Below are 22,990 nucleotides of genomic sequence, written 5' to 3'. Positions count from 1 at the left end.
AAAACCTCCAAAAAAATCGAAAGATAAGCAACTAGTGTGACGCCCCCAGTCCATGACCTTCTCTAAGTGTTTATCTCAACAGGAAACACCTGGAAGTCCAAATCAACCGACGAGAAAAAAAAACTCCCCCCCCCCAGGCACAGCGTACCTCGGGCGCGATGTAGTCCGGAGTTCCGCAGAAGGTTTTAGTGGTGATGCCGTCTACCATGTTCTCCTTGCACATACCGAAGTCTGCGATTTTAATGTGGCCCTCGGAGTCCAGCATCACGTTATCCAGCTTCAGATCTCTGGACACACAAAGATTAAAAAAGCAATCGGTGAGCAGCTTCAAATCATCAGCAGGACATGGTAGTGTAGTGAGTGGTGCATCTGATTGTACTACGGTTTAGTGGTGAATCTGACTGTACTACGGTTTAGTGGCACATCATCTGTATCTCAGGTTAAGTTTTACATCTGCTATAAAGGTTTGATTTTGTAACTGTGGTTTATTGGTGCATTTGCTTGTACCAGGGGTTTAACAGCACATCTGGCTAAATGTGTTATGTGACTGTAGCTTGCATTTAGTGGAACATCTGACTGTAGCTTGGTGTTAGTGGTACATCTGACTGTTGCTTAGGTTTGGCGGTAGATCTGTAACTCTGTACACCTGTAGCTCAGGTTTAGTGGTGTATGTGACTGTAGCTCAGGTTTTGATGGGGTATCTTACTGTAGATTGGTTTTGGTGGTGCATCTGACTGTAGCTCAGGTTTTGGTGGTGCATCTGACTGTATCTCAGGTTTTGATGGTGTATCTTACTGTAGATTGGTTTTGATGGTGCATCTGACTGTATCTCAGGTTTTGATGGTGTATCTTACTGTAGATTGGTTTTGATGGTGCATTTGACTGTAGCTCAGGTTTTGATGTTGTATCTGACCGTAGCTCAGGTTTTGGTGTTGTAACTGACTGTAGCTTGGTTTTGGTGGAGTATCTTACTGTGGATTGGTTTTGGTGGTGGGTCTGACTGTAGCTTGGTTTTAATGGTGTACCTGACTGTAGCTCAGGTTTTGATGGTGTACCTGACTGTAGCTCAGGTTTTGATGGTGTATCTGACTGTAGCTCAGGTTTTGATGGGGTATCTTACTGTAGATTGGTTTTGGTGGAGTATCTGAATGACTGTAGCTCAGGTTTTCATGGTGCATCTGACTGTAGTTCGGATGATCTGATTGTAACTTGTGGCATTCGAGACCATATTTCAGAGGTTATGCAAAGTTCTCACCTGTAAATGATTCCCTTTAAGTGAAGGAAGAATAAACCAATGGCAATCTCTGCAGCATAGAACCTACACACACACACACACACACACAAATATGTTCATTAGATATTTAAATACACTATATATGGTCAAAGGTTTATGTGTCTTATCCACATGCATTACTAACAGGTGGATAGAATCATTTATATAAAATAAACTGTTTATTTCTCATTTTTCTGATAAGAGTTTGGGGAAGTGCTTTCCTGATCCAGGTGATTAAGATGCCGACTGCTAGTCATGAGTTCTCGTCCAACAACAGTGTCTGACCGAAACTCTACACTAATATATTATGTTTTGGAATGAGATGTCCAGCTAGCTCTACGTCTGTGTGTAAACAAATAGTGTCTGTAGTATCTGTTACCATCTGTGTGAAGGGGGTTGGGAGGGGTGCATACTTACACAGCATGGGGCTCCTTAAATTTCCCTACTTGCTGGATGTGGTACATCAGGTCTCCACCGTTGATATACTCCATCACAAAATATAGCCGGTCCTACACCAACAGACACCAGAGATGTTCACAAGTCACAAAATAAGAGTCAGAGTCAAGTCACGAGTCTTTGGACTATACGAGTCAATCTAACATACACAAAACATATATTGAAAATGTAGCGTAGAAATAAACAAATAATCTTTAAGTTCAGATAAAAAACAACAACAGATTAGCGAGTGTATTTTGCCGTTTTACTTAGTGCCTTTACTTTCCTAGGTACCAGTTAAAAGCTTCAGCTGATACGTTTTGTTTTCATTACCAAACAAAAGCGCTTGATAAATCACGGCACAGCGGCCAAAATCCAAAACACAGAAAAGCAAATCATAACCGCTGCTTACCTTAGCTTCTGTTCTTCCAGATGCTATTAAATTTATAAGCGTGTGTCCAATTAGGAATAGAATCCGTTATTTTGTAAATGTGCTTATAATTAAAAACCTCCAAACTTTCCCCGGTTGTGAAGTAAAACAGGAAGTCGTTAGAAAGCCGATCGAGCGTTTCATTACCACGTCATCTGTGTGACGCAAACTGAATAAATGCAAATAACAGCATTTCTTACTAACAATTACAATCAGAAGGTCTGATTGGTTCAGAAAGCGGTTCTTACAATCATTAGCACCAATTCTGTAGGAGCGTTCCATTCACATTATCTGTTCCTGTGAAGTGCACTACGTAGGGTATTCCACCATTTTAAGTGAGATTCCGATCCAAAGGAGGGAGTAGGGAGCGACGCTTCATTACTATGCCGGAAGCTGGCCGGAACATTTAGTCATTGCGTGCGTTGCGGGTTCAGACGGCTGCAGCGTTATCAAAGAGCAGAAAAAGACACGAATCAGAATGATGTCGGATCATATATATATATAACTGTCACACGTAACTGATGTTAAAACATACTGACACTAGAGACTTTTGTCGTATACATGTCATTTTTTGCGAGTCACGAGTCGAGGCCGAGTCATTTGAAACGAGTCCGAGTCGAGTCTAAAGTCGCTGTGTGTGCGACTTACATGCGACTCGGAATTGAGTCCCCACCTCTGACAGACACACATCAACCGATCGAGCATTAACAGCACTAACACTGTGGTTCTAGCATTGCTTGTTTGTAAAGCTTGTTTGACTGTGGACGGGTGTCTGTTTTCCCCCAGTCTTAATAAGAGAGCACTGTTATGTGTGCCTTTTAATTGTTTCTGTCAAACTGGCCCTATTTATGTGGACGCAAGTCTCCAGCATTCATTGATTTAGACAATACGGTCAAACTGCCCTCATGACTTTGTACTGTGTACATCAGTGTCTGACCTGATGAAGAGTGAACGCTTGAGACTCCATGTTAATACCGATGCCCATGGTTTTAGAATGAGGCGTTTAACAAACTCAAAGTCAGGCGTCCGCATACTTTTTTGGCAATTCGGGTTCATACTAAAATGCTAAGATGAGCAGGAACCTCAGCTGTAAATGAGGAACCAAATGTCGATTTGAATACGTGTGTATTTGTGTCACAACCTGAAAGCAGAAGTAGTGAACGAGGTTTGCATGTGTGTGGCGTTTGGCGTGTGTACCATGGTCTGAAAGCAGGAGTGCAGCTGGGTCAGGAAGGGCGGCTTCCCAGAAAGCGCTAGAACTCTCTTCTCCACCATGGTGCACTCCACGTCGTCGTCCTGGATCACCACGTCCTTCTTCAGGATCTTCACCGCGTACAGTTCATCCGTCCCTTTACGCTCGGACAGCATCACCTACACACGTGCGGAGTGAGAAACCCGAGAACATGTTAAAGTTCCTGTTAGATTCGAGGTGTCCCAATGACCCATCTTTTCTGTACACTACGCTGCCAAAGGTATGTGGACACACCTTTTAGTGATTGGGTTTGGGTGTTTTTACAACACCCACTGCAAACAGCAGGACTGTGTCACTGTGTACAAAACACCTTACCTCAAACTCACTGAACACCTATGGGGTGAATTGGAATGCTGATAGTGAACCAGGTCTTTTTTTCTATTAATTTATGCATTTTCTCCCTTTTTCTCTCCATTTGCATTCGAGGAGAGTATATTTTTCACCTTTTTTTTTATATATTTGCTTCGGTGGATTCGCTCTTCCACTTCTGTACAGGCTCCTTGGTCTGCTAACACAGTGTTTGGAGACCCCACCCATTTAGTCCGGCCTTTTCCCACACAGCAGACATACTTTTGGTCATATTGTTTACGCTTCAACTGTTGATAGCTAGCAGCAGGTATCTGGAGGTACACAAATACTGAATTCTATTACAGGGATCTACCTATTTAAACTGGTGCAGTCAAACTACCCCTATTTATATGGGTAAGCGTTACCTTGCCGAAGCTGCCTTTTCCCAGGACCATGATGAAATTAAAATCGGAGAGCTTCACGTGATCCTGGTTGCCGTTGGCGTCGTATTTGGAGATATCGTTGGACGTCGAGCTGTCTGTGTTTTTGTTGCCTGGACCAATCAGAGCTCTCTGAAAGAAGCAAAAACACAGTTGGACCCTTGAGCAAGATCCTAAATTTAGAGTTAGTGGGATTGTGTCCTGTCTGCTAAATGCTTGAAGGTGAACAGAAATGTATTACGATTACCATGACAACCATACGCTACCATACCTCAAATTTCTGCCGTAGTTCCTCGCTGCCCTCTTCGCCGTCCAGCTGGACCGGGACATTGAAATATTCGCCTTCTTCCTGGCTCAACAACTTAAACCTAGAACACACAGGGTTCACATAAACTTTCTAAACAATCTGGAACTCCGTGGTTCTAAAGATCACCAAGATCTCACAAGGAAAAAATAAAGTTAAATGAAGACCTTACCAGCCGCTGACCCCTTGCTTCTGAAGCTCGGAGATTCCAAAAGAGAGAGAGCCCATGAAGTCATTCCTGCTGGTCAGATCCCAGTCCCAGATCTCCACTGACAAACGCCTGTCCTTATCTGTATCCCGCAAGTTGCTACAGGAGAACACGAGCAAAAGAACATTCTTCAAACATACAGATGATACAGAGGACGTGACATTCCAGGCAGGTATGAAGAACTGAATGTTTTAGCCAGGTAATTGTTAAAAAGTAACGGCATCTTTTGGCATTTTGCTCGCCTCTTACTGTCATGGAAAGAAAAGCAAGAATGGGTCGAGGTTTAAACATGTTACTCAGTGATTTCAACATCTACAGTCAGTGATAGCTCAATGGTTAAGGTACTGGACTAGTAAACAGAAGGTTGCCGGTTCAAGCCCCGCCACCACCAAGTTGCCACTGTTGGGTCCCTGAGCAAGGCCCTTAACCCTCAATTGCTCATCATGTTCAGCTCATTGTGTAAGTCGCTTTGGATAAAAGCGTCTGCTAAATGCTGAAAATGTAAATGTAAATGTACAGTCCATAACATTATTAAGAGACTCTAAGAATCTAGAGAAATCTCACCAGACTGTTAAATCAGTGTGTGACTTTACTGAACCCAAACTTGTATTACACTTAAACATATCCATGTAGCACCATCGCTATTAACATTTCTACATATATATTACACCTGTGCAATAACACAGCCTGCCCATTTCGAGGGAAGATGTGATAGGTCAATTTGCCTGCAGTCCAGACCTGTGTTATATCAGATGCTACTTCAAGGAAAAGTGACAATCAATGTCTGCAGTTTTCTAACAATTACAGAATGTTGTTGAAAGCAAATGGTGATGATCTAACTTTTTTGGAACATCCACGCATCACTGCTGTTTGTTTCCATAACATTTTTCCTGCTGTCCCAAGTTTTTTGGAACTGGAGTTTGTACAATAAACAAACCAAGGCTGTACGTACAATGTAAAGGTTTCGTTCCAGGTGGGGTTGAGCGAACACTTGATGGTTTTAGTTTTCTGCTTGCTTTCACTCTTGGGGTCGGGAACCAGCTTGAGCTTCACGTACGGGTCCGACAAGCCGTTCGGGTCCATGGGCACCAAGTTGCGAGCATCCCGGACTGTGATACAAAAAGTATACAAATTACAAGTAGGTAAAGATAAATATTACAACATTCTTTATTAAACATGACTTTTCTGTAAGCTGTATAGCCAAAAATATGTGGACACCCCTTCTAATTTCTGAAGTCATTTGTTCCAGCTACACCCATCGCTCAGTTGTATAAAGGTAATTGAAAGCTCTTTTCTGTTCCTGTATGACTGGTTTGAAAAGATTAATGTGGAGGAACTCCAGTGGCCAGCACAGAACCATGACCTTAACCCTATTAAACACTGTTGGAATTGGAATGTTGACTGTGAGTCATTAATATCAGTGTCTGGTCACATGAATACTCCTTTACTAAATAGGTACAAATTCTCATAAGCACAGTCCAAAATATTCTGGAAAGCCTTCCAAGAAAAGTGGAAAAAAGAGAAGGCCCATGGTTTTGGAATGGGTGTCCACATACTTACCGATAACTGGAGTATTTTTGGGAGTATGTCTGTGGGGAATTGTGCCTTTGTTTTGAAAAGTATTTGTGCTAAGGCACTGATGTTGAACGAGAAGGTTCCAATTCATACAGAGAACTGGAGTTCCTGCAGACTAAACTCCTCAGCACCAGGTATTTATGGGCTAGAACTGTGCACAGACATACAGTCCAGCTGGAACAGGAAAGGTCCTTCCCTAATGACAATGCATGAATACAGAACTGTACATCGCTACCATAAGGGAAGTGTGTGTGTGTGTCTGTGTGTGAGAGAGTAAAAGATGTGGGCCGATCGTTGGTTAATTGATTTGATAATGTGTTTTGCAGAGGGGTGCGTTTCTGCCCCCATCGTCCCCACCCTGCCCCACCCCCCTTCAGGCTCTGTGTTGTTGGAATAGATAAAACACATATTGATTTAGAAAGCCTGACAAAAGTCATACATGCAGCCTTAAAAGAGAATCCACATTTTTTCTGGCTCCTCCTTTTAATTTAAATGTATTCTATTCCCTCTTATACTTGGGATGCACTCTGACCTAGAAGGGCTACAGGATAGCACATATTCTACTTCTTTTTACAGGCCAGTGGTGATGTACAAAGGACTACACTAGGCTCTCTGTATTCCTCCACCAACTCATGCAAGAGCCTCAAGCAGACATAGATGGACGAAGGCGACTCCAAATCCTCCCTCTTCTCTGTTAGACTTAGCCAATATGTCCAAAAATAAGTGGACACCTGATTGTGAGCTTGTTGGACAAACAATTCCGAAACCATGGGTGTTGTCATGCAGCTGTAACAGCATCTGCTTCTCTGAGATGGCTGTCCACAGGATTTTGGAGTGTGTCTGTGAGAATTTCTGCTCATTCAGTCAAAAAAAAAAAAAACCCCACAGAGGCACAGTTTTGCCCCAGAGTTGTAAGATCATTTTATAAACCTGTATACAAGAATGAGGCTGAAAACACCTAAACTTGATCATTTGTTGGGATGTCCACGTATTTCGGCCCTATATTATTTACATACAGATGTGTTATGATGTGGGTCACTCACTGGTTACGGTAAGCGTGCTGTCTTTAATTGCAGCGATGATGTGCAGTCGTCCTCTTCTTTCTGTGTGATCCGTCCCACACAGGCTCGGCACGTTGGTCACGCATCGCTTATGAATGTTCATCATACAGTCTGAATAAACACAGATACACCAGGTTACACCAGTTTCACTTCACTACAGACAAAAAGAATACTTGTCTGTAGCGAAATGAATATACGTATATGTTTGTTTGTTTATTAGGATCTTAACGTCATGTTTTACACTTTGGTTACATTCATTTACACAAGGTTCATCACTTCTCAAGGTTATATCCAACACAGTCATGGACAATTAAGTGTCTCCAGTTCACCTTACTGCACGTCTTCGGACTGTGGTAGGAAACCGGAGCACCCGGAGGAAACCCACACGGACAAAGGGGGAACATGCAAACACACAGAAAGGACCCGGACCGCCCCACCTGAGGATCGAACCCAGGACCTTCTTGCTGTGAGGCGACAGTGCTACCTACTTAGCCACCGTGCCACCCATATATATGTATATGCGTGTATACAGTTAAATACATGTATAAGCATATACATAATAATCACAACTTTCACATTATGTTACACTATATTATGTTCAGTTCTTGCACATCTCCTCCTTGTAATTCTGCAAATTTTTTAATTCCCTTTTTCTACTGTAAGTTGCTTCTATTTTTCTAATTATAATTTACATTTATATTTTATTTTAAGTTGTCTAATTTTCTTTACTTTTTACATACAATAAACCCATTTCTATTCTGGATTAATATCTATTATCCAATTTTGTCTAAGCAGTCACAAAAGCATTTCACTGCCAGTTGTACTGTGTATTAACTTTAATTTAAAAACCATATTATAATCCGGAATTGTCCATTATTTTAAAATAAAAACCTAAAATGTCTATTTTAGAAGAGTGTTAGCCCATCTTGGACATATAACCAAATATCAAGTTAGCTGTATGGGTATTTCTTGACTTTATTCCAAATGCCCAAAATAAACTAGAAATTGGGTTCCAGTCATTCACAAAAATAATAAATACGCACTTTGACACATAATACATGCTTCTTACAAGTGTATGTAATATTTTACTGAGTTTTACTGTACATTTACCAAGCTAGCGTTATTTCAGCTAAGCTACATTGTTAGCATAGCAGGCTAAAACGATGCTGTACTGCGGTGTTTAATTTTACATTCATGCGTAACAGTGTCACATCAGCCACTAGATGGCGCTGCTAACACACTTCTTATAGCATTGCACTGCATTCTTGTGTGGTGGGGATAAATATGGGTGTGTGTGTGTGTGTGTGAGGATATTTATGTAAATGTATGAATGGGTATACTGTATATGTACATGTGTGTGTTTGCATCAGTGTGCAGTGTGTGTATAGGTATAAGGATGTGTGTACATGTGCGACTAGTGTGTGTATTAATGGGGGTGTGTGTGTCTGAATCAGTGCATAGTTTTGTTTAAGTAGGTGTGTGTGTATGTATGTATGGGCGTTTCCATGTGTGTGTGTGCTGGTATGGGTGTGTACAGATAGATACGTGTGTGTAAATGGGTAAGTGAATGTGTGTGTATATAGGTAAAAGTGTATAATGTGTTTATGAATAGTCGTGTGCATGTATGAGTGTAGATGTACTGTATATGTGTGTGTAAGGGTGTGCATGTGTGTCTGTGTGGGTGTAGGAACAACATGTGTTTTTGAATCATATATATGTATGTGTGTAGAGGTATATGTGTGTAAGGGTGTGTGTGTGTGTGTGTGTAGGAATGACGTGTTTTTTGTAATCACTGCATAGGTACGTGTTGGTATGTATGGGTGTGTATAGGTATGTGTGTAAATGGGTGTGTGAATGTGTATATATAGGTAAAAGTGTATAATGTGTGTATAAATAGTCGTGTGCATATATGTGTATGGGTGTAGTGGTATATGTGTGTGTAAGGGTGTGTGTGTGTGTGGTGGGATGTAGGAACGGCATATGTGTTTTTGAATCACCGCATAGGTAGGTGTTGGTATGTATGGGTGTGTACAAATATGTGTGTCTAAATGGGTGTGTGAATGTGTGTGCATATAGGTAAAAGTATATAATGTGTTTATGAGTAGTCGTGTGCATGTATGTGTGTGTATGGGTGTAGAAGTATATGTGTGTGTAAGGGTGTGTGTGTGTAGGGGGGTGTAGGAACAGTATATGTTTTTTTTGTAATCACTGCATAGGTACGTGTTGGTATGTATGGGTGTGTATAGGTATGTGTGTGTTTGTATGTATAGGGGTATAGACGCGCGCGTGTGTGTTTGCACGGATGTGTGTTTGTATGTATGTATAGGGGCATAGACGTGTGTGTGTGTGTGCGTGTACTCACTGTCACATCTCATTCCCTGGTGTAAGAGTCCATACAGTAGAGAGCCACAGTGATCACAGAATGTGGGACTGGAGTAGGTGTGCACCTTAAATCTGTGTTTACTGCGGGGATCCTGTAACACACACACACACACACACACACACACACACACACCGAATGAGCACAAATTCCCACAGAAAAACTTCAAAATGTGGTCCTTTGAAAAGGACTGAAGGCACTGTATTAATTCTTATACTTTTAAATGGGAGGTCCGGCGAGCTCATGGTCAGATGTCCACATACTTTTGGTCACTGTGTATTAAGAGGCTTGAGTGTAGGTCAAAGTTTAAATGTTCTCAGTTTGTAACTCTTATTAACTCTGTTAATGCGAATCTCTGATGCCACGGGGTCGACGGTTAAACATCGGTGTGATCGGTTATTCATTGCTCCTGTAAGGACGTGGTGTTCAGGTGTGTAGATTTTGCAGCAGGGCTAAACTGTTTTGCCAATGGTGACGTAAAGCTCGCTTGACCATGGACAGTGTGACATAAATGGATGGCGGACGGATTCCATCTGACCATCCGGACAATTGTTTGCCGTCGAGCGAGAGGTGACGGTTTGTTTGCATTTACTTTCATTTGTTTTTAATAGTGCAGTCAAACTAGCCCTATTTATATGGACACAGAGGAGTCACAGCAGTCGGTAAATCCTAAATTACCAACCAGATTGTTCTATTTTTAGTTCCTCGTTCGGCTGCTCACAGACGTCTGTGGTTGTCGAGTGTTTGCACAAGGTTTGAAGAGTCTGGAATTCGTTACAACTATGGAATGCTGCTTAAACGTTTGCACATGCAACAATTATTAGGACGCCCACAGTTCTGCATACAACTGTGCACAGACATCTATGAAGATCTTAAAAGGACTGAAGGGGAACACCCGCTGGAACCAGAGCTGGGATCTCGAATACATCGTATCGAGTCTCAGCTCTGCCTGCCGGCTAGGCTGAGCGGCCACATGAACAACGATTGGCCTGTTGTTCAGATATGGGCGGGATTAAGCCGGATGGAGTCTCTATCTCATAACTAATGCAGGTATGACCTCTGCTGGTTGATTGATGGCGCCTGCACAGAGATGAGAATAGAGTGCTGTCAGGGTGTGTCCTTCCGTACACAGTGCTGAGCTGCATTGAAATCATCAAAGTGTAGGTGATAAGATGCATACGTGTCGGAGGGGGCATGGGTTAGCTTTGTTCTCCTCAATCAGAGCGGGGACCGGTATTGGTGGAGATATAATAAATATATAAAATATATATATAAAAAAGGACTGAAGGAATGTCCTTTTTTTAGGTATTGGTGTCTACAAACTTTTAGCTTTATAGAGTTTTTTTTTCCAAGTCAAATGATTTGCCGATTCAAATGAGCTTTTCCGAATAAGTCAAATGCAAATGCTAAGACATTTACCTGAACTACTGTTACAATGCAAATGTTCTCTGGAGAAACACAAACACTTTCCCTATTCTCTCGCCACCACTTTCTACTTCCTGTTTCCATTTTTATACACATCCTGTCTTTATCAATACACCAAATATTTCACTTCATTTTTACTGCAAAAGCTTTTCTGATGGGACTTCGGGGTTTGATTGTGTGTGTGTGTGTGGGGGGGGGGGGGGGGGGGGTGTTTGCTTTTACTTTTCTATTAGTAATTATCTAACAATATATATTTACAGTATTAAAGCTAAATCTTATGTTGGTTTTATTTTTAATGATCCACTAAGTGTACCTTGAAAAAAGGGGCCTTGGAAATGTCAGCATCGACCAATGAAAAATAACCTACTTAAAAATATTTATTTTAGAGCAGAACCTTTTTTGCAGCAAGGACCGGTTTCATATAAGATATAATTTCACGAACCGGTTTCATATAAGATATAATTTCATGGACCGGCAGCGGCGGAACTGGAACGAGACACTGGAACGAGACGTTGCTCCCACCTAGTGGTGATTGGACACAAGAACACCCGAAAACTTTTGGAAATGTAATTGCTCTTGTAGCGATCTCTAATAATGTATTCCTTCTGTGCGGCCTGGTAATAAATGACCCACGGACCGGTATCGGTCTGCGGCCCGGTGGTTGGGGACCTCTGTTTTACAGCACTCGTGTGGCGCAGAGGTAAAATCCTGCTGACATTTCTGCTGTGAGGCAACAGTGCTACCCATGGAAGCAGTCCACTGCTGTGGTCCTGCTGCACGGTCCAGACGAGCCTCTCTTTCTTTCTCACAGCTTGATGTCTTCTCATCGTGACTGAAGCTGAGCTCGACTGTTGTCGTGTGAGCCGCCTGGTACGTAAACCGTCGCCTCTCAGAAGCTTTTGTTCCGACCAGGTTGTGGCTTTGAGTCTGTAAGACCTCTTCCTGTTTCCCCCCGAATCAAAGTGCCTGTGTTCTGATTGTGTAACTTAATGTACTTCCAGTTTGCTTCTGTACTTCTGCACGTTTTCATACTATTTCATATTGAACCTAAACAGCTCGTGTGTCAATAAACACTGTAAAAATGAAGCCGCGTCTGCGAGTGGCGCAGTGGTAAAACATGCTAGACCACCAAATCTGAGATCACATCCTCTTGAATTTGAATCTCAGATGTGCTATCAGCCGTCGGGTCGCCTGCATGTACTCGTGATTTGTGAGGTTGTGTGTCTGTAGGGGGGAGAGACATCGACTAAAACAGGGTTCCTCGTCGCTGGTGCAAGTGCTCTTCTCTCACAGAAAAATAAACATGGCTGACGGGGTGGAGAAACGAATGGAGTTATTTTCAAACGTAAATAAAATATTACTGATTTTTAACTTGTATAAACTTGTACCGAGTGTTTTTATTTGCAAGTTCGGGCTTGTCAGGAAATTTAACCGTTATCGGTACATGAAGGAAGATGTTATATTGACGTTAGCGTGCTGTGCTACCTCAGTTTATTGGTTTTAATGGCAAAATGCTAAATGCTAAACGCGAAATGCGAAACCCGATGGAATCGCTATCTAAGTAGTGCGTTCGAATAACCTGCCTTATAAGTCACTGACTTATTAGAATCCTCTCTACTAAGGCAGCTGCCTGTGTAGACAGTAAGACAGCAAGGCAGCTCCCTAGGTTTTCGAACACACCCTACGACTTCAGACTCGATTCGTACTCGTTTCAAATGACTCGGACTTGACTCGTGACTCGCAAAAAATTACTTGTGGACAGCAAAAGTCAGCAACATTAGTTACGTGTGACAATTATATATATATATATAGTGATGAAGTGTCGCTCCCTACTTAAAATGGTGGAATACCCTACGTAGTGCACTTCACAGTAATAGATAATATGAATGGAACGCTCCTACAGAATCGGTGCTAATGATTGAAAGAGCGCTTTCTGAACCAATCAGATCTTCTGATTGTAATTGTTAGTAAGAAATGCTGTTATTTGCATTTATTCAGTTTGCGTCACACAGATGACGTGTTAATGAAACGCTCGATCGGCTTTCTAACGACTTCCTGTTTAACTTCACAACCGGGGAAAGTTTGGAGGTTTTTAATTATAAGCACATTTACAAAATAACGGATTCTATTCCTAATAGGACACACGCTTATAAATTTAATAGCATCTGGAGGAACATAAGCTAAGGTAAGCACTGGTTATCAGGGGTGATTTAATGCACGGGCTTACCTGGGCTTCAGCCCAGGGGCCCCGAATAATTGAGGGCCCTGGATTGGCTGTTTTATTTTTGATTTATTTTGTTTGTTATTTTGGTTAATAAGAATGGGGAAGCTTACAAACCAATGATTTTGTAAATCGTTTACACGTTATTCATATTTCTGACTGTTGATTGGCCAGATAAACTCTAACGAGCTGCTGTAATTCTGATTGGTGGTTTCAGTTAAGCAACGTGAACGTTAGAGCAAGTATGTGAGTGACATTCAGCTCAGCCAATCAAAATGCAGCACCAGGTTTATACACATGAATTTGTGAATTGTGAACATCTCTGGTGTGAGGTCACGACCCTGGCAGGTGAAAAGAAGTGTCGGGGGTGAGAGAGAGATACGTTCCAGTTGGGTGACGTTCAAATACTTTTGGCTGGTTGTGTACATGCGCCTCGCAGGTGTAAACTGCCATCAGCTACTGAAACACGACGCTACGGCTAATCAGCGCCTCTCATCGCAGGGTGTTGCTACGCAGGAAGAAGCAGCGCCAGCATGCGTTTGCAAACCACAGCCGGCCGTCACATAATCACGTCCGTAACGCTGCGTGCCGGGGTCGCGGTTACGACGTGCACGTGAAGCTACGCGGCCTCGTGCACTCTTGATACTCGCGCTGTTCTCCGAGCCGCTATGTGGCTGGCTGCTGCGAGTAGATCGAGCCGAACACAGGAAGTTTATTTTCCTCTTCTCGGTTTGCGTGTGTGTGTGTGTGTGTGAGTGTGTGTGTGTGTGTGTGTGTGTGTGTGTGTGTGTGCGCGTTCGATCTCATCTTTGGAGGAAGTGTAGGTATATAAATAGGCATTTGAGAAAAGTGAAAGAGAACATCTCGCGCCTCTGTACGCGAGGGTGGGTGTGTGTATATGCGAGCGCTTCGCAATTGTCATTTCTAATGTAAACTGTGTGGTCAAAAGTATGTAGACACGCCTCCTGATCAGTGACTTTTACGCCCGTTACTAACAGGTGTATACAATCGGTCACATTAAATCAATTCGATGCTTCGGGATGAACTGGAACGTCGACTGTGAGCCAGGCCTTCGCGTCTACCTGACTTCACGTATGCTCTTTTGATTACATGGGCACAAATTCCCACAGACACTCACCAGATAGTGAGAAAATCCTTCCTACAGGACTGGACGAGTTAGGTAAGAGCGAGTCTACTGTACATCAGTGCCCATTGTTTTGGTCATGTGCCCACATACTTTTGGCCATATAGTGTATAAGAGAGATGTTTTGTTCAGTCGTACCCTCATACGTCAGGGTCTCTGTTCCTACATGCGACCTGCAATTACCTTTTTCCACTTTATACTGGTGCCAAGCTATGTGCACACTCCATAGCCAAAAGTATGTGGACACCTGACCATGAGCTTGTCGAACACCCCATTTCAAAACCACATTTACATTTTCAGCATTTAGCAGACGTCTTTATCCAAAGCGACTTACAATTGAGACTTTACACATTGAAAGCAATTGAGGGTTAAGGACCTTGCTCAAGGGCCCAACAGTGGTAAGCTGGGAGATGCGGGGCTTGAACCAGCAACCTACTAGTCCTGTACCTTAACCGCTGAGCTACCACTGCCCCTACGAGCTTTAATTTGGATTCCTCGCCCACCTTTGCAGCTCTGCTACAACAGTTGGTACTGTTGAAAAGTCTTTACACATGATTTTGGAGTGTGGGGTTAGGTACAGATGTTCCAATTCATCCCAAAGGTGTCCGGTAGGGTTGAGTTCAGAGCTCAGTGCAGGCCGATGGAGTTTGTTTACGCCGAGCCAGTCAGTGCCTTCCACAAACTGTGAAGCTTATCACTGATGGTGTACACCTGTTCATGATGGGCGTGGCTTAAACACCTGAATACACAGGAACCTTGATTTAACAGACTAAAAGGGGGGAACTGGAGCAGCACTGGTGCATAACTAAGCACTTGAACTTGCAAAAATGAAGCATAAAACACAGAAAAAGGGCAAGAACAAAGCGAGCCTCCCGACAAAATAAAGTTTATCGCTCATGTAAACAGAGAGACGTACGCATGCTGGTCTTAGGACCGGACATTCGGTTTTCCAGATTTTGTCTGTTAAATCTCGGTTCCTCTGTACTTCGAAGGCGTGGCTGTGTAGTGTGTGTGTGTGTGTGTGTGTGTGTGTGTGTATTTATGTATTATCCGGGGCCCGGACGTGCAGACAGGCGGGTGTGAGATGTGAGATGTGAGACTGGAACTTACGTCTGACGCCGGTCCCTGATCGGCTCCCGGACACGAGAACGTGACGAACTCATGGCAGCGCTTGTGCACCACAAAACAGCAAACTGAGCACAGAGGGGGGTAAAGAGAAGAGAAGAGGAACAGATTTAGTACAGGAATAAGAACATGAGGACATACATTCGTCGTAGGGTGTGGGTGACTCATTAGGAAAGGGTTCGAATCCTTTTTTAAAGCCAGTCTATGAGGGCGGAGTTATGATGGCTATGAAAGAGGTGGTTCCCAATTCACTGGCTCGGTGGGTAGCACTGTCTCCTCACAGCAAGAAGGTCCTGGGTTCGATTCGAGTTTGCATGTTCTCCCTGTGTCTGCATGGGTTTCCCCCGGGTGCTCTGGCACAGTTAAAAATTGCCCTGTGTGTGTGTTTGCCCTTTGATTTATCGTAGTCAATTTGTCTTCCGCTGTTGGTGGATCCCTGATTGTAGTCGAGGTGGGTATATTGCTGCTCACGCCTCCTCCGACCCGCGTGCAGCCCTTAGCGGAACCCTTTTTCACCCATGCCTTCTGTACAGGCACCTCTCTATCTGCCAATCAGGATCCTTACACAGCATTTGAAGTCCCAGCCCACATAGTCCGGTCATCCCGCCCTAGCAGAAACGTGTCTGCTGCAGGCACTGCCAATTGTGCGTGCTAGATGGCGCCCAGACGACCGGTGGCAACGCAGAGTTTCGAGGAGTTCAGAATCTCTGCGCTGGTGTGCTAGCGGAATATCCCGCTGTACCACCTGGGCGCCTCGACACGTTTTTTTTGTCCAAGGGAATAAAGGCCTCAAAAAGTCTTGGTAATGCTGGTGCTTTGGAAGTACAGCATTATTATTGTCTTAAAACCATCAATGAGAACCAGCCTGAGAAACCAGACCGACGACGTCACTGTGTCTGCATCAAACTGTTGATCACACTGAGAGGGAGGGTGCAGTTTTCTTTAAGCTTTTACAATGGACATTAATATGAGATAGCAGCTAAAACAGCGTCCACTCTGTGCCTGTTTTTGGAGTGTGCCTGTGGTCATTTGGAGCCCATTGAAAGAATTGAGGTCGAGTTCTGGTCTCTGTGCGGCCCTGCTGCATGTAGACGCCAAAGGTCCTTCCCCAAACTGTTCCCCAAAATGGCACTTACGTAATTCGGTTAGGAAATCATGGAAACGATAGCGCGGCCGACACCCGGGCCCGATCATCAGAAGGGGTGTCCACATACTCCAGACAAACTGAAACTAGACGTGTTGGTTGAGCAAACGTGACAAAAAAAGCAGGAAGTCGGTTGCGTTACGCAAAGTGGGAACGGAATTGCATCACTGGGGGTCTTTCCCCAAACTCCTCTTACGAATGTGTAGAATTTTTCAACATCAATTCCAAAAAAGTTGGGACAAATACAGCTGTATAACCTGTATATACACCGATCAGCCATAACATTAAAACCACCTCCTTGTTTCTACACTCACTGTTCAGTTTATCAGCTCCACTTACCATATAGGAGCACTTTGTAGTTCTACAATTACTGACTGTAGTCCTGTAGTCTGTTTCTCTACATACTTTGTTAGCCCCCTTTCATGCTGTTCTTCAATGGTCAGGACCCCCACAGGACCACCACAGAGCAGGTATTATTTAGGTGGTGGATCATTCTCAGCACTGCAGTGACACTGACATGGTGCTGGTGTGTTAGTGTGTGTTGTGCTGGTATGAGTGGATCAGATACAGCAGCGCTGCTGGAGTTTTTAAATACCGTGTCCACTCACTGTCCACTCTATTAGACACTCCTACCTAAAAATATTCTTTTGTCCCTGCTTTTTGTACAAGCAGGGACGTTTCTTAAGGACAGAAGCATGCGTTGTCGTCTGAGGGAGTGTTGTTGAATTGTCCCTGTCTATATACGTACTTATGGTTTTTGATTTTTGGATCTACTTCTCATTATTTTTCCACGGTGTACAGCCTTGAACTGAGTGTACTATTCTACCAAGACACACACACAGCATTGTATTTCAACCTTGGGCTAATCACAGAACTAGTTTTAATCAGTTTAAACACACACACACACACACCTAAACACACACACACCAACAAACACACAAACACCTAAACACACACACAAACACACACACACACCTAAACACTTACACACACACACATAAACACACACATACCTACACACATACATACCCACAAACACACACATACCTACAAACACACAAACACCTAAACACACACACAAACACACCTAAACACCTACACACACCTAAACACCTACACACAAACCTAAACACCTACACACACAAACACACACCTAAACACACACACACCTACACACACCTCAACACACACACGCACACACCAACACACACAAACACACCTACACACACAAACACACACACACACCTAAACACTTACACACACACACACATAAACACACACATACCTACACACATACATACCCACAAACACACACATACCTACAAACACACAAACACCTAAACACACACACACACACCTAAACACCTACACACACCTAAACACCTACACACAAACCTAAACACCTACACACACAAACACACACCTAAACACACACACACCTACACACACCTCAACACACACACACACACACACGCACACACCAACACACACAAACACACCTACACACACAAACACACACACACACCTAAACACTTACACACACACACACATAAACACACACATACCTACACACATACATACCCACAAACACACACATACCTACAAACACACAAACACCTAAACACACACACAAACACACCTAAACACCTACACACACCTAAACACCTACACACAAACCTAAACACCTACACACACAAACACACACCTAAACACACACACACCTACACACACCTCAACACACACACGCACACACCAACACACACAAACACACCTACACACACAAACACCTACACACACCTAAACACCTACACACTCCTAAATACACAAAAATCTACACTCACCTACACACACACAAACACCTACACATCTACAACACACAATCACCTACACACAAACACCTACACACACCTAAACATCTACACACACCTAAACACACACACACCTAAACACACACCTAAATATCTACACACACCTAAACACAAACAAAAACCTACACACACCTAAATACCTACACACACACACACACACAAACACACACACCTAAACACACAGCTAAACTTACACACACCTAAACACTTACACACACCTAAACACTTACACACACCTAAACACACAAACACCTACACATACACCTCTAATGACCTACACACACCTAAACACACACACCTATACACACCTAGACATACACACCTACACACACACACCTACACACACCTAAATACCTACTAACAAACACACACACCTAAACACCTATACACACCTAAAGACATACACACACACACACCTAAATACCAACACACACACACAAACACCTACACACACCTAAACACACACACCTATACACACCTACACACACACACCTACACGCACACACCTAAATACCTATTAACAAACACACACACCTAAACACCTATACACACCTAAAGACATACACACACACACACACACACAAATACCTACACACACACACACACACACACACACACAAACACCTACACACACCTACACACACCTACACACACCTAAACACACACACACACACACACACACACACACACACACACACACACACACACACAAACACATACACACCAAAAGGGATGAGTGTGCAGTGTGAATTTAGATTGCACCTTTCAATCAAACCTTACAGGGAGTAATACTTCAGTAGGCATACTTCTGTCCCAATATGCCTCTGGATTTTCAATAATATTATGGACTGTAGATGGTAAAAACCCTTCATTCTTTAGCACTGTGTGTGTGCAGAACTGTTGTACTTAATCTGTTGGACTATTTACTCATGCAGCTTTTCAGAAAGTGGCAAACACTGACCAATCCTTGCCACTGGAGTTCCTTCAAAACTAAATAAATAACTAAATAAATAGATAAACGGCCGACCCAAGTCTTTATGGAGCTGCCTTTGTGCACAGAAGCTCAGTCATGCTGGAACAGGAAGGGTTTTCCCCAAACTGTTGCCACAAAGTTGAAGGAACATGATTTTTCGGCCTCGTAGGAAGAACTCGTGCAGGCTCGAGCACGTATATGTGCACACATTCCAGATTTCAGCTGAAGACCTTGCAGGAATAACGCCGCGCAGGAGCGTGGGTGGTAGCTATAAACTTGGGCACTGCACACACACACACACACATCCAGAATAGTGAGTCACGGCGCTTACAAAACATGCATCACCTCCAGCGTCTCTCACACACGTCACAGACACACGCACAGATGTCAATGTGCTCCCGCACCGGAACCTTGACCAGTCCGTGTAAGCGCACGGTCGCTTCCGTCTCGTCTGCGTCGGCGGCCGAACACTTTCGCACTTTCTTCTCCCCGAAAATCCACTCCGAGAGATTTCCACGGCGATCTGTCAGCTGTTGCCTAGCAACAAGGCCCAAGGGTTAAACTGGGAAGAACCACCCACTCTTCAAAATGACAACATCCAGTCTCGCGCACACACACACACACACACACACACACACACACACACACACACACTGCGTCGTAGTGATTTCTGCAACACAACGCCATGAATCTTCAATCAAGCCGTTTATGTAAAACACATTCTGGACTCCTGGTGTCCTTTCATCTGTCCGTCTTTTCATCCGCCCGTCCATCAAGGGCGACATCTTATATTCACCGTGAGTCAAAAATAAGTGGACATCAGTATTTTGGCCCATAACTTTGGCAAAATTTAAGCAGGTCAGTCTAGCACCTGCACTCTTTTACTACAATGCCACGGTGTTGTGACGTGCAGAATGTGGCTTGCTGATGTCCTGCTAATCTAAGCAGGGACGTTTCTCATGGACAGAAGCACAGTCTGAGAAAGGGACGTTTACTGATATGTTAACACTGTTTTTTTTGTCTTAGGTCTTTAGATTTTTTCAATACTATTATGGACTGTGGGACTATTCATTCATGCAGTTGTAGTAAGGGTTGTTATTCTAGCTGTAAAGATCACACACAGGTCGATCTATTTTAATACTATTTGTTTTTGAAATGGTGAGATACTTGTGTGTTGTGCTGGTATGAGTGGATTTAAACACCTCACTGTCACTGCTGGACTGAGAATAGTCCACCAACCACAAATATCCAGCCGACAGCGTCCTGTGACCACTGATGAAGGTCTAGAAGATGACCGACTCAAACAGCAGCAATAGATGAGCGATCGTCTCTGACTTTACATCTGCAAGGTGGACCAACTAGGTAGGAGTGTCTAACAGAGTGGACGGTGAGTGGACACGGTATTTAAAAACTCCAGCAGCGCTGCTGTGTCTGATCCACTCATACCAGCACAACACACACTAACACACCAGCACCATGTCAGTGTCACTGCAGTGCTGGGAATGATCCAGCACCTAAATAATACCTGCTCTGTGGTGGTCCTGTGGTGGTCCTGACCATTGAAGAAGAGGGTGAAAGCAGGTTAAAAAAGCACGTAGAGAAACAGATGGACTACAGTCAGTAATTGTAGAACTACAAAGTGCTTCTATATGGTAAGTGGAGCTGATAAAATGGACAGTGAGTGTAGAAACAAGGAGGTGGTATCGGTGTATACTCCTGTTACCAATATTCTGTAATGGGTTATGAACTGTAAAAGTGGAATTAGGTTTAAACTGTTGGATTATTCACTCATGCAGTTTTTCAGAAACCGGTGCGGCCAGTTCCCCCGATCTAGTCGTATCCAACTCTCCGCTCATATTTCACCTCTACTGTTGCTAACAGGGGTAAAAAAACAACATACAATCAATTTCCTTCCAACTCTGTGGCAGCAATTTAGGTAAAAGCACTTTCCTTGGTTCCCAAGAGCCCAGACCTCAACCCCAGTAAACACCTCTGGGATCAATTTAAACATGGACTGCAATGACGGTGGCTCAGTGTGTAGCACTGTCGCAGCAAGATGGTCCTGGGTTCGATTCCCAGGTGGGGCGGTCTGGGTCCTTTCTGTGTAGAGTTTGCATGTTCTCCCCGTGTCTGTGTGGGTTTCCTCCGGGTGCTCCGGTTTCCTCCCACAGTCAAAAAACGTGCAAGTGAGGTGAATTGGAGACACTAAATTGTCCATGACTGTGTTTGATGTCCTGTCCTAATAAATAATCCTAATAAATAAATAAATGAAGCGGGGTCGGGGAGGTGTTTGAAGCAGGATTCGCTGAATGGGCAATGGTAGCTCAGTGGGTAAGATACTATACTAGTAATCAGAAGGTTGCCGGTTCAAGCCTCACCACCACCACTGTTGGGCCCCTGAGCAAGGTCCTTAACCCTCAATTGCTCAAACTGTATTCAGTCATAATTGTAAGTCACTTTGGATAAAAGCGTCTGCTGAAAATGTAAATGAATCTTTTGATAATATCATGCACTGTAGAGGGTGAAACACCTGCAAAAAATCCCTGCAATTAGTTGTTGGTATTGAATTAAGCATCGATATTAAACTGGTTGGTTCTTCTCTGCAATCTCTAAACACTTATGTTCATAAAGATTCTGGTCTTGTCTCAACTTTTTATAGAGGCTTCGATTTAAGAATGAAGGTGTATTTTAAAAAAACAACTCGAAACAAGTCAGAGGTAAAACATTTAATATCTTGTCTTTGTTTAAATTATTTCAATTTTATCTGCATTTTACATATTGTCCCAATTTTCCTGCCATTTCTGGGGGCTGGGCCTGTAGGTTGACGACGTTGCCAGCGACTGCAGAATCCCCCCCTTCTACAGTATTTCTAAGCCAAGATTTTACCGCTACCGAGTTCCAAATGCTCGATTAATCCCTAAATAAATGACGCTATGAGGAAACTTTTGTGTAGTGCACTTAGACTTTTGGCACCACTGAGCTGTAGATATTTAAAAGCTCTGCAGCAGCACTTTCAGCAGCTCGTCTGCTTCCTCATTCGTCTCTCTAACACGCTCAGATTTTTCTCCTGTTCAGACTTGCAAACCAGTGCAGCCGAACACGTTCCTACCAGGCATGAGACAGATCTGGGATTTCATCTTCGTCCGACCTGTTTTTTACCCTCATCTGTACTCCGCTATACAGTCAAAAGTATGTGGACACGCCTCAGCATAAATGTCACGCTTAAGTGTTTTTAAATGTAACAGCAGCCAAAAACAAACCGAGTAAACAGGAAACACCGTTAATTAAAGGATCATTTTAGGGATCTGGCATCAACCAGCCCTATGTGAAGAAGTATTTGCCCCCTAATCAATCACAGTCGGGCACCATCATACCCACTCACACACACACACAAAATAAAGATGGGCACGACACACTCTGCAGAACTAGACCTGAGTCGAACAG

General features: G+C 43.4%; 1 protein-coding gene across 2 annotated transcripts in view; it reads right to left on the bottom strand.

Annotated features, from left to right (window-relative positions):
• prkcba (protein kinase C, beta a) overlaps nucleotides 1–22,990 on the bottom strand; it is a 50,010-nt gene that overhangs the window by 18,695 nt on the left and 8,325 nt on the right. For both annotated transcript variants that reach the window (XM_063010564.1, XM_063010563.1), the window contains exons 3-13: nucleotides 15,547–15,629; nucleotides 9,629–9,740; nucleotides 7,249–7,377; nucleotides 5,583–5,739; nucleotides 4,595–4,729; nucleotides 4,390–4,486; nucleotides 4,104–4,250; nucleotides 3,336–3,509; nucleotides 1,691–1,782; nucleotides 1,256–1,318; nucleotides 149–287 (exon numbers count right to left, since the gene is read on the bottom strand). In XM_063010564.1, coding sequence (XP_062866634.1) covers nucleotides 149–287; nucleotides 1,256–1,318; nucleotides 1,691–1,782; nucleotides 3,336–3,509; nucleotides 4,104–4,250; nucleotides 4,390–4,486; nucleotides 4,595–4,729; nucleotides 5,583–5,739; nucleotides 7,249–7,377; nucleotides 9,629–9,740; nucleotides 15,547–15,629 — 1,328 coding nt within the window. The remainder of the gene's footprint in view (nucleotides 1–148; nucleotides 288–1,255; nucleotides 1,319–1,690; nucleotides 1,783–3,335; nucleotides 3,510–4,103; nucleotides 4,251–4,389; nucleotides 4,487–4,594; nucleotides 4,730–5,582; nucleotides 5,740–7,248; nucleotides 7,378–9,628; nucleotides 9,741–15,546; nucleotides 15,630–22,990) is intronic.

This window comes from Trichomycterus rosablanca, chromosome 15 (assembly GCF_030014385.1).
Source record: "Trichomycterus rosablanca isolate fTriRos1 chromosome 15, fTriRos1.hap1, whole genome shotgun sequence".
Taxonomy (NCBI): domain Eukaryota; kingdom Metazoa; phylum Chordata; class Actinopteri; order Siluriformes; family Trichomycteridae; genus Trichomycterus; species Trichomycterus rosablanca.
Note: the sequence above shows the minus strand (reverse complement) of the source record. Positions and strands in the feature narration are given on the sequence as shown.